This window comes from Piliocolobus tephrosceles, chromosome 15 (assembly GCF_002776525.5).
Source record: "Piliocolobus tephrosceles isolate RC106 chromosome 15, ASM277652v3, whole genome shotgun sequence".
Classification (NCBI taxonomy): Eukaryota; Metazoa; Chordata; class Mammalia; order Primates; family Cercopithecidae; genus Piliocolobus; species Piliocolobus tephrosceles.
This window is the reverse complement of record NC_045448.1, coordinates 10,395,835-10,408,666: the sequence shown is the minus strand read 5'-3', so window position 1 is coordinate 10,408,666 and position 12,832 is coordinate 10,395,835. Positions and strand designations below refer to the sequence as shown.

At 41.9% G+C, this 12,832-nt stretch overlaps 1 protein-coding gene across 1 annotated transcript in view; it reads left to right on the top strand.

The window, feature by feature from the left end:
* NOL10 (nucleolar protein 10) overlaps positions 1–12,832 on the top strand; it is a 112,247-nt gene that overhangs the window by 26,219 nt on the left and 73,196 nt on the right. The window contains exons 10-12 of the mRNA XM_026454701.2: positions 1,500–1,578; positions 2,895–3,044; positions 6,122–6,188. Of these exons, the coding sequence (XP_026310486.1) occupies positions 1,500–1,578; positions 2,895–3,044; positions 6,122–6,188 (296 nt within the window). The remainder of the gene's footprint in view (positions 1–1,499; positions 1,579–2,894; positions 3,045–6,121; positions 6,189–12,832) is intronic.

The following is a 12,832-nucleotide window of genomic DNA, read 5'->3' as shown; positions in this document are numbered from 1 at the left end:
ATAACAGTTAAATAAATTGGTTATAAAATGTGCAAAAATCAGTGACCTTGTTATTTATTAGCACTATCCGGCTAGAAAGCTTATAAATGGAAAAACATTCTTATAACAACAAAAATTGTAAAACTTGATAACATATATGGGCCAGGTGTGGTGGCTGACACCTGTAATCCTAGCACTTTGGGAGGCCAAGGCGGGCGGATCACTTGAGGTCAGGAGTTCAATACCAGCCTGGGCAACATGGTGAAAACCCATTTCTACAGAAAAAAAAAATACAAAAATCAGCTTTGAGTGGTGTCGCACACCTGTAGTCCCAGCTGCTTGGGAGGCTGAAGCAGGAGAATTGCTTGAACCGGAAGGTGGAGGTTGCGGTGAGTTGAGATCATGCCACTGCACTCCACTCTGGGTGACAGAAGTGAAACCCTGTCTCCAAAAAAATACATACGAAGCAAATGATAAAGGAATAAGTGGAGAAATCTATCACTGTACTGAAAGAAATGATTGAGTGTACTTTGAAGAACGAGTGACTAAAGTTGCTGTAGATAAGAGGCTTCAAGGTTCCCATAGGTGACCCAGTGCAGTTACAGGCTCAAGTTCTAGGTGGCAGAAGAGATCTGATGATGACGACAGCCAACAGCCAGGACTCTAGGTCCTGGGCCAAGGGCATGTGGATGATGGGATTGATAGCAATATTGTCCACTTCTGACTCATCGCTTAGCACTCTTTCCACTGGAGATCATTGTTTTTGCTGCTGATTGGCTTGATTGGTATTTGAGAAGCATATTCTAGAGTTGTAGCCATAGCATTCAGTCTGTCTTTGGTACTTTCAGAGGCTCTGGGCTCCCCATTTGAGGATTAGTCTTTTGTTTTAGCTGAGCTTGGCTCATTTTAAAGTGGAAATGGTGTACCCATATCCAAACAAAATTATTTCTTCTTAAATATAAAAGGGGATGTTTCTGTAAATACCTTATTCTGGCTTGATTAAAATGGAAGAAAGAAGTAGATTACATTTTGTATATAAAGTGTAATTTTATTTTGATTATGAAAGTTTGAATACAATTACCATTTACTTAGTATTTTTGAGATAGGGTCTTGCTCTGTTGTCCCAGTTGGAGTGCAGTGGAATGATAACAGCTCACTGCAGCCTCGACCTCCCAGGCTCAAGCAGTCTCTTGCCTCAGCCACCCAAGTAGCTGGGACAACAGGTGTGTGTCACCACAACTGGCTTTTTTTTTTTTTTAATTTTTTGTAGAGATGGTGTCTCACTGTGTCGTCCAGGCCGGTCTTGAATTCCTGGCCTCAAGAAATCTTCCCACCTCAGCCTCCCAAAATGCTGGGATTACAGGTGTGAGTCATCTTACCAGGCTGCAGTTACCTTTTAAACAGAAGGCTAGAAATGTGATTTTCCTCCATTAGATTTGAAGTGAAGATTAATAATGAACTTGTTACTTGGAAGGAGGTTTGGCCATATATTCATGAAGCATGAATATTTTGCTTTTCAGGATAAACAATTTACCAACAATCTCTGCTTTGAAATTTAATGGTGCCTTGACCATGGCAGTTGGAACATCCACAGGGCAGGTAAATATGTTTAATTTGGAAAATTCACATCTTAAGTTTTTATTTCAGTGGTGTGTGTATGTGTCATGAGAAATATACTGTAAGAACACAAAATGAGGCCATACTATTTTAGCCAGAGCAGGGGATATGCCTTAATGCTGGATTCTTCTAGCACCTTGAGAAATCTTGACTCTTGCCTTGGTCAGTCTGTGGTGCTGTGGACTTGGAGCTGCAGTGGGATAGGCCTGCACCACCACATCTGGCTAATTTTTTGACTTTTTGTAGAGACAGGGTCTCACTGTGTTGCCCAAGCTGGTCTTGAATTCCTGGGCTCAGGCGATCCTCCCACCTCAGCCTCACAAAGTGTGGGGATTACAGGCGTGAGCCACTGGGCCTGACCATAAGTACTCTCATTAGTGGTTTGGAACAGCATTTCTCAGCGTCTATGGAACAGAGAATTCTGTGGTCAGACAGTCTTGGGAGTCTGCCAGACTTCTACTCTTAAAGATTCACAGTGAGTTTCAGTACTTTTTAAATAAAGGCACTGAGGAATTCTTGCAGACAAGAAATATATTTAATAAATATTTCCAAAATTCGTATGTTCAAGGAGGCTTTTTTTTTTTTTTTTTTTAACATAGCATCATTAACTACAGCCCATGCCATGAGTGGTCAGCAGAACATGCATTAGCAGTGCTAGTCCGAGGAGCACTTCTTTCTTTCCTTCAAGGCAGAGCCTGTACACTTGCCTCCCCCCCGCAAGAGGTCTGAAACCCTGCCTTGGAAGATTAACTTTCTCTGTCATCATGGGCTGGAGGGGATCGGTCACCTGAGACTTAATCCTAGGGGAGCTTCCCCGGGCTTCCTTGCCCCTAATGACAGGGGTCCGAAGAGATTTCCCCTTCTCCCAAGAAGTCATAGCCTTGCTACCACCACCTGTCTTGAATCTACTAGGACTGTTGCTAATTATGTCTTTCATTTTTGTTTATATCTGTTGCTATGACACTGCCTGGTATGTAGGCCCTCAGTATGTATTTGTTGAACAAATTAAACAAATTCTTATGGGTTTTCATTTTTTGTTCCTTTCTTAGTATGTTCAGTACTCTTAAAAATTACCCTTGGGGTTGAATTCATAAAATGTATACTTTAAGGATTATTTAAGAGATCTTTCTGGAGAGAATCTCAAATCTCAACATCTTGAGTAAGGGTGTTCATTGTGTTCATAACAAAGTAATGAAGAAAATGGCTGCCATTATTCTCACTTATAAATATTTCCTTTGAAGATAAAATGTCTAGTTTGTTTAAACAGAAATAACTTGGTTTTGATTTTTTTTTTCCAGGTTTTATTATATGACCTTCGATCTGATAAGCCATTGCTAGTTAAAGATCACCAGTATGGGCTGCCCATTAAGTCTGTTCATTTCCAGGATTCATTAGATCTGATTTTGTCTGCTGACTCTCGAATTATCAAGATGTGGAATAAGAACTCCGTATGTATTTTTGGTTGAAATTACTTGCTTCTTTATTTGCAGGTGTTCGGAATGATCCTTTCCTCTCCATTGCTTTTTTTATGTGAGTTGTTGAGAAAGAGATACTGAATATCCATTTGGGAACTTAGTGGGAGGGCAGTTACTTTTGGATAGATAAGATATTCATGATTGCTTTCTTTCTGTTAAGAAATGTTCCTGATTATCTAGAACTGGCATGCATTTTAGATGTTAAGTTAGGTGGAGAGAAAATCATGGTTTAAAAAAGTTGATCCATGACCTGAGAAACCCCCCAGATACTGAGATTCTCTCACAGATGCAGGAAGAGTTTTAAGAGCCACTAATTATCCTTCCATGCATGTTTGTGTTGTTACATATCTCAAATTTATACTTTTCCTTTTCTTTGAGACAGAGTTTTGCTCCGTTGCCCAGGCTGGAGTGCAGTGCTGTGATCTCAGCTCACTGTAACTTCGGCCTCCTGGTTTCAAGCAATTCTCATGCCTTGGCCTTGGAGTAGCTGGGATTACAGGCTTGCGCCACCATGCCCGGCTAATTTTTGTATTTTTAGTAGTGATGAGGTTTCATCACGTTGGCCAGGCTGGTCTTGAACTCCCGGCCTCAAATGATCCCACCTGCCTCGACCTCCTAAAGTGTTGGGATTACAGGCGTGAGCCACCGCATCTGGCCTTAAAAGCTGTATTTCTTAAGAATATTTTGATGTTCCTTTTCCTCAGCTCTAAATGTCATTTGAAATGTAACAAAATCCTATATTGCTGGTTTTAGTCTGTCTTCTGGTTTTCATTTTTCATTTTAAAACCGAAGTATTTTGAGAGAATAGTAAAAAGTTCATCAAATCAATGGGAAAAATGCATTCAGTATAGTTATGCTTTTAAGAGTTCTTTGCATTTAATTCATTAGAAACTTAGCATTCTTAGTTTAAAAACAGATCACTTTTAAAAACTTATTTGTGATGAAGTTGGGTGAACGGTCCGCCAGCCTCAGCAGTTCGTGCCTCAGTGCAAGTGCCAGTCTATTCCGTGGGGGCTGCCTGTGCTCAGGCACACATGCTACAGACAGCCCCTCACAGTTCAGCTGCCTGTTGAGTCTCTGGCTTTCTAGGCTGTTACTTTGGTTTTTTAAATTTCATTTTGTTAATTCCTGAAGTATGGGTCTTCCTTGGCGTATTTTCCTTTTTTCTCTGGATCTCTCCTGGAGACCAGACGTGTGTTCTACATCCCTGAGGCCGTCACCTCATTCATAAGTTCTGGTGACTTTGTTTATGTTACAGAGAAGAACATAAAGAAAAAGACAGGCTTTCAGTCTGTCTAAATTCTTGGAAGAATTACGCTGATGATTGCCCAGGGAAGTGTCTGTGCTGTCTGCTTTGCTGGCTTTGAGTTTGGAGGATATTGAGGGCTTTTTAAAGGATGATTCGTGATCTTAGACCAGAGCTGTCTCTGCTGTTTTTCTGGCAATTCAAACTAATTGACATTAAAACAATATTTATTTTTAATACTGCAAATGCGTATGTTTTTATTCTTAAAAATTCATAAAACACTGGTAAAGTAGAAGTTATTTATCCTTGACCTGGCTTTCATCCAGCCTAAGGGAAAGACTGTTACCAATCTGGATGTGTCTTTCCATACCCTTTAACTTCTGCGTAGTTTCCAATGTGTGGATTAGTATCACCTTTGACACCTTTTTGGTGTTGTTCCGTACCATTCTAATTCCTTTCCCCTCGCTTCCTGGTTTCCCCTCTTTTCCTTCCTCTTTCAGTGGCAACTTGAGAAGAACGGGAGGCAGCTGTGTGAGTTTCACTGTTAGTCTTGGGGTAGGACTTGGCCGTGTTCTTCACTGGACACAAACCATCTTGTCTGTGCTCTGACACTGCTCTTTTTTGCCGTGGGCACTCAGTCCATCCTAGTGTCAGACTTCTCATAATGAGTTACAAATGCAAGAGCTGGCAGAAATTTTCAACATCACTTCTTGAAATCATCACACTGTAATTGCTACAGTAAATTTTATTTTGGCATTTTTTTTTTTGTTTCTTATGACTAAAGACTTCCTCTTGACTAACACCCACATTACTTGGTTTTGCCTGACTTGCTTACCTTGTTTATCTTTCTCATCATCTTTTCCACACCCACCTTCTTAGCATCTTTTTCTTTTACTTTCCTTCTCTTAATTTTTGAAAGAACACTCTTCCCCCAACACTTAAAATAGAAATGGTTTAGCCCTAACTACATAGTAACTAACACTTAAGTATTTGTAGGATTTCATTTTGTATTTTATATCCGTTGTCTCACTTGATCCTCCTCGAAACCTTGCGGTGCAGGCATGGCAGTGTTGTCCTCATTTTCCATGCTGGCCATCTCTCTCCTCTGATTTCTTTCTTTTTTTTTTTTTTGAGATGGAGTCTCACTCTGTCACCCGAGGCTGGAGTGCCGTTGTGCTATCTTGGCTGACTACAATCTCCGCCTCCTGGGTTCAAGCAGTTCCCCTGCCTCAGTCTCTCTAGTAGTTGGGATTACTAGATCCCAGGCCACCATGCCTGGCTAATTTTTGTATTTTTAGTATAGAGTCAGGGTTTCACCACATTGGTCAGGCTGGTCTTGAACTCCTGACGTCAAGTGATCTACACGTCTCAGCCTCCCAAAGTGCTGGTATTACAGGTGTGAGCCACTGCTCCCAGCCGTCCTCTGATTTCTTTCAATACAAGTTAAACTGGGTGCACTTCACAGATTATGAAAGATTTTTTTTAAGTTGGTGCATAATTTAAACTTCATCTTTTCTTCCCATGTTGACATTATCTTTAAAATGTAATTTTTCTTTTTTTTTTTTTTGGACAGGTCACTTCTCCTCCCTAGGCCTGTTTCTTCATCTATAAAATGGGATTTTCTGATAAATTGATAAGATAAATTCTCTAAGATTTTTAAGAATTTAAATTTTGTATTTGAATTAGGCTATTGTATTTCTTTACATAGGAGTAGATGGTTGAGTTACAGCTTCAGTTGATTTGACATTGCCAAAAGTTGTTGTCCTTTAACTTTTAATAATTCATTTTTGCTTGCTATTTTTAGGGAAAGATATTTACTTCCTTGGAGCCAGAGCATGACCTTAATGATGTTTGTCTCTACCCCAACTCAGGTATGCATTCGGTAGTGAACATTCAGTGAGACAAATAAAAAGGCTATACTTTTTTAGGTTTTAAACCCATTTTATTTCTTAAGATAGAATTTGGCTTTGTCAGCACAATTCTTGGACATTTAACTTAGAAGGATTAAGAGCAGGAAGTGGTGTGGATGATTCAGAAAATGGCACTCTTAATGACTCAGTGCTCAGCCCGCCCAGCTATTAGTGGAAAGTGGTAACAGCATACAGGTAGGAGGCAGGTGAAGTGCTATTTTGGTGTGCTCTTTAGCTCTTTTATGTGATTAGTAATAGTGTGTGGAAATTGAGGGCAGAGATTTGGAGAAAGCTAGATTGCCTGATAATACACAGATGGCTCATGAAACCATAGGTTTTATAAATTCTAAGTTGTATGCTATTCAGCAATTTACATGTTAGATTTCAAAATTTAACAATGCATTCAAGGCAAATCTGCGAAGAATTTCAGAGTATGGGAGAAAAATGAGAACAGTTTCTACTCTGAGGACAGAGGTGCCCAGATCATCCTGATAGAGAGAAGTAAGGCAGAGCATGAGAAATCCTATCACGTTTGTGTAAAGAGTACTTTGACAGCTTTCTGGAGAGAGAGTGCTTTTACCCCAACCGCTGAGAGCAGAGCGGCGAGAAGGTTTTGCTTTTCGTTGAGCTGGAGTGCCAAGTGAGATTTGGTTAGGTGGAGTTGGAGCTGAGGTGATTCTCATGGGAGAGCAGTCCAAGATGACCAGAAAGGATGGGCACAGAGGGCTCGGTTGAGGCTGGGAGGAGCGTCCTGTGCCTGAGCTGTGGTGGCTCTGGGAAGGCTGAAGTGGGAGGCAGAGAGTGGCAGGTGGTGGAGGGCCGGGCATGATGTGCTGAATGTCTTGGGCTCCGCGTGCAGTCGGAGAGGACTTGTTCCGACTGTGCTGTCAGAGGCAGGTCTATCCAGTGTTCCAAGGGTACATTGGTTTTGAACAAAAGTGACCCGGAACTAACTGATATTCTGAGCTGAGATGGGGAGCACAGGTGAGAGAGCAAGTTTGTAAAGATTATGGCTTCTTTTTCTAACGTGTGAGGATTAGGAGGTGATGGGCAGTTGCAGTATCTGGCAGTGTCTGGCTTCCCATCAAAATCATTTGCACAGCTTTAAAGGTACAGCTCCCTTGACCTTATGCTAGGTGTACTGACTCATAGTATCTATGGAGAGGGCTTAGAAATGTGTTTTTTTGTTTTTTGTTTTTTGTTTTTTGAGATGGAGTCTCGCTCTATCACCCAGGAGTGCAGTGGCACAATCTCTGCTCATTGCAACCTTTTCTTCCTGGGTTCAAGTGATTCTCATGCCTCAGCCTCCCAAGTAGATGGGACTACAGGCACGCACCACCACCTTGCCTGGCTAAATTTTGTATTTGTAATAGAAACGGGATTTTACCGTGTTGGCCAGGCTGGTCTTGAACTCCTGACCTCAAGTGATCTGCCTGCCTCCGCTTCCCAAAATGCTGACACTATAGGTGTGAGCCACCGTGCCTGGCCAGAACTGTGTATTTTTAACATACTTCCCAGTGGATTCTTAGGCAGCAAGCCCTGAATTGATCTGCAGACTTGTGCTTGGGAGGCACGTCTGGTGTCCAGTAGAAAATGTGGTCCCAGGGTAAGTGGGTCTGTAGATAGAACGTTTTGCGATTATCCCAGAAGTGGTGGGAATGAATGAGGTGACTGATAGGGAAAGCAGGAGTGAGATAGGAAGTGAGCAGGAGCCGATTCATTTGGGAGAATGAGGGGGAGGAGCCAGCTGAGAAACTGGGCAGTAATGGACAGAATGACAGTGCCAGGCCCCATAGTTGTTGAAGTATGGGAGAGATTCAGTGGGCATTGCTCAGCAACTACTAAGGATTACAGAAGTTGGGGCAGGAAGGAAAAAACTAAGTTTGATTGCATGCTGCTGTTATCAATCTGGATGACGGATGCTATAATACAAACTTATTTCATCTTTTATAACTGTGTAGTCAGTGGTCCATGGCTTTTTTTTTTCCTTCTGTTTTCTTTCTTTCTGCTTTTTCTTACCTCTTAAGGGGTCAGAAAGATTGGGTAATTCATTCAGGGTTGGTCACCCAGGTGGTGTGTGGCAGAGCCTCAGTTAGAACCCAGCCTTCCTGATTCTGGTGCCCATGCTGTTTTTCTTTTTTTTTGTTTTTGAGACAGAGTCTCCCTCTGTCCCCCAGGCTGGAGTGCAGTGGCGCCATCTTGGTTGCTCACTGCAACCTTCCCCTCCCGGATTCAAGCGATTCTCCTGCTTCAGCCTCCTAAGTAGGTGGGATTATAGGCGCCCACCACCTCGCCCGGCTAATATTTGTATTTTTTGTAGAGACAGGGTTTCACCATGTTGGTCAGGCTGGTCTCAAACTCCTGACCTCGTGATCTGCCCACCTCGGCCTCCCTAAGTGCTGGGATTACAGGTGTGAGCCACTGCGTCCAGCTGCCCATGCTCTTTCTAATTGCACACTGCTCTCCCAAGAAAGATGAGAAACCCTGGACTTTATAATTTGCATTTCATCTGTGACAGTTGAGAGAATTTTATTATAATCATGGGAGTAAAGTAAAATTCTGGTGAGTGCAGGAACAGATTGCAGCTGAGGATGTTGGGTCCTAGTTAGGGTGTTGAAATAACCTGCACTGGGGTCTGGGCTAAGTAGGTAAGTGAGTAAACCGGGTGGAGCTGAGGCTGGGGCAAGGGTGATGAGCAGGGGTAATGCGACTGGGGGAGTGACAGTTTGAAGGGCACAGAGAGTAGGGAGAGAAAGACAGTCTCACCTTGGGCTGTACAATTTGGTAACCACTAGCCACTGAAAGGCATTGACAGGTACTGTGAGTATAAAATATACATTGGGTTTAAAAGACATTCTGTGAAAAAAGGATGTAAAATAGATCATTAATAATTTTCTATTAATTACGTGTTGAAATGAACATATTTTAGACATATTGGATTAGTAAAATTAATTTCAACGTTTTTTTAAATGTGGCTACTAAAAATTTTTAAATCACGTATGTGGCTCACATGCTGTTCCCATTGGACAGTGCTGGTCTAAACTGGGAGATCTTCAACCCTTTAGGATGCTGGTAAGGTTTAATAGTGCTTGTGCCTGGCCGGGCACGGTGGCTCACGCCTGTAATCCCAGCACTTTGGGAGGCAGAGGCGGGCAGATCATGAGGTCAGGAGATCGAGACCATCCTGGCTAACCTGGTGAAACCCTGTCTAATTACTAATATAAACAAAAAAGGTCACTTTATCCACAGTATTTAATTATGAAAAATGTCAGGCCAGGCGCAGTGGCTCACGCCGGTAGTCGTCGTACTTTGGGAGGCTGAGGCGTGCAGATCACTTGAGGTCAGGAGTTCGAGACTAGCCTGGCCAACATGGTGAAACCCTGTCTCTACCAAAAATACAAACTTAGCTGAGGCTGAGGCAGGAGAATTGCTTGAAACCAGGAGGCGGAGGTTGCAGTGAGCCGAGATCATGCCACTGCACTCCAGCCTGGGCAACAGAGCAAGACTCTGTCTCAAAAAAAAATTTTCAAACATACAGGAAGGTTGAAAAAGTGGTAGAATGAACATCTTTATATTCTCTCCTCAATGTTTGTTACTGTTATCTTCGCCCTAACTGATTTATTTATCTCTGTGCTTCTGTGGTTGTTCTGGTGTCTTTATGGAATCACTCAAAAGCCAGCTGCAGACATGGTGGCACTTACCTGCAACCGAGGGTAGCATTGATCTCCTGAAAATCATTGAAATTATTAGGTCCCTTGTCGTGCCTAATAAAAATGGCAGCCCTTTTTCTAATATTATCTTACATCCAGTCCATTTTCAGGTTTTCCTAATTGTTCTCCATACGCCCTTTTTTAGTTTGGTGTGGGTTTTTTTTTTGTTTGTTTTGTTTTGTTTGAACCAGGATATAACTGAGGTTGTGTGTTACATTTAGCTATCGTATATCTTTAGTTTCTTTCAATCCAGAATAGTCCCCCACATCTTTTTCTTTTCTTCTCCATGACGTTGACTTTTCAAAGATCAGGCCAGTGGTCTCAGAATATCCCTCATCCTCGATTTATGTGATTTTTTTTTTTCTCATGATGTTGTTTAACTTGATCCTCTACCCTGTATTTTTTCTAAAATCGAAGTTAAGTCTAAAGACTTAATTAAGTTTAGATTAAATCTGGGGCAAGAGTAATGTGCAGGCTGCCGGGGTCTCCAGATAGTCGCAGTATCCGAGAGGGGTAAGGTTGATGCAAACTGACAATTTCAAGCATGATGTTTTGGACAAACGAATGACTCTTACTATCTAATAACTCGTAAGAGGTTAATCAAGAGTAGAAAAGCTAGCCAAATAATTTTTCATAAGAGAGCAAGCAAAGCAAGACCAGTAGGCGCCCCTTCTTTGTGGCTTGGATCTGAGTGTGGCAGGTTCGTGTGCTCTGCTATTCCTTGCTTTCCCACACCTTTTCCTCCAGCTGTACTCTTCGTGTCTGTGCTTAATCATTGTGGGCTTAATCATAGTTTAGAAAAGCTGAAACTGTCTTTCTTTTTTCTTTTCACTTACTCATTTTGGAGTAATTGAAGCATAATCATGATTACGGTTTTGTAATATTTTTCTTATACCAAGGCTGCTCAGTATATTGGGAAATGGTTCCGCCTTCCTGCCTTGTTCAGGGCCCTGCTTCTATGGCTCATCCTGCCACCTGTACAGTGAGCAGCTGCTCCATGCGGGTCAGGGCACTTGAAGAGACTGCACGGCTCTATGACTTGGGTGTGCATCAGATTCATGACATGGGGAGCTTGTAAAGCTTACGTGTGTCTTGAGTCCCACTCCAGACCTGTGGAATCAGCATTGGTGGTTTCAGAACCATTGGTAGAGAGAAAAAAACATGGGCGCTGGGCTCAAGAAAGACCCAATTCAGGCTTAATAGTGGTGGAAATTCCCCAACCTCAGCATTCTCACCTGCTTTGCAGGGCTGTTGGAGACTGCCTTTACTGGTAAATGTGAAAAAGTCCTTTATTCCCTGTCAGTGCCCTCTAAATACGTGGAGAACTGTTGGGGTCATCTGTAAATATCTTTGGTGCCTTGTATAGTAAACTCAAATGCCCCATACTTTCATTTTAGGTTCTATATAGGGCAGGAGCACCCCTGCCAGTCCCCTTTGGCACAGTTCTGTGTGCACAGCCTGTCTCCTCTGAGCTGTTCGAGGCAGTGACTGATGCCATATGTTTTTGTGCAGCGCTTCCCAACGTGTTTGGCGAAGACCAGGATTTTGGTTTTTTGTTTTGTTTCGAAGTTTCTAATCCACTGTACCTTGATATGTCTGTAAAATACAATACAAATGAATTACTAGGAAAATGATCACACGTTTGGATGTCACTGCGGTGTTGAACTGCAGGTTTCTAAATGCTTCATTTCAATTTCTGCACTTATTGCCTGGCCTGGTGACAGTTTGCAGTCTGGCTCTGGGGACACAGTTTGAGCAGCTGTAGAGCACTGTGTTTGTGTTGTGAGCCTCAGTGAGTCCTTTAGTCCCCAGAGCACATGCAGATGAGTACTGATTCATGCATGTTTCTGGGGAGGGCACTACTTTGTCAAATTCTCTTTTATTGTATTATTATAGTGTACAGTACACTGCTTACTATACACTATAGTGTACTAGTTCATACTGGAAGTGTGTTCTTTTGACTCTAGGTGATGTCTTTTCCTTCCTTTAAAAATGTATAGTTTTATTGTGGAAACAATAATAAACAACATTAAAATAAATTTAAAGGAAAAAAGTCCTCAATGCCACAAACTCTTTACATGTACTATTACATACTATTACTGTCTTCATGAGTGAAACCATATTAATCCTGTGTTCATATGTTTTAAGTTGTCCTCACCCTGTACTTATGGTTACCTTTTGCTTTTTAGTTTGACATTGTATTAAACACATCTTTCACTTTGCCATGTGGTATTTATACTGACTTTTAAAAAATGGTTTCTTATTTGATCATGCAAGAGGTCTTTTAATTTTATCTTAGCTGATGAAATGTCAGAGTCCCGTGTTATGGAGCTTTGGAATTGGTCGAGTGTCAGCGGCTCTACTTATTAGCTATGTGGTGGCCCTGAGCAAGGGAAGTAACTTGCTGATAATGTGACTTGCCTGCCACGGTGCTCATCCTCTTCTCTTCTTCTGCCTTGATCATCTTAATTTCTGCTGAACTAAGACTTGATTTCACCGGTTTTTTTTCTGTTTCTGCTTGTTAGAAGCTGCTCATACTCTTTGGGCTCTATGATGTTCTTTTTCTCATTCATAATTACTTTCAGCCCTGACCCTTCTCACTTGAGTTTCGTAGTAGACCTACTTGTATCATTAGCCATATGTGGCTATGTGAGATCCTCTCCCGTTTTAGAAAACAATCTAGCTGTGTCCAGTCTGAATTTTTTGTGTAATTACATGAGAGCACTTGCTGTGGTTTGTTGGTAGGTGTTGTTGCATTTCATTGTGGAATGTTCATTGTTGAGTGTTCAGGGTTGAGCCAGCGGAGAAGGCTTAGGAGAGGTCTTTAGTAGGAACCTTCCTCGTGGTAGTAAAGATGGGGCTTCTATCCCCAGAACTTCTTTAATTATGTCTCAA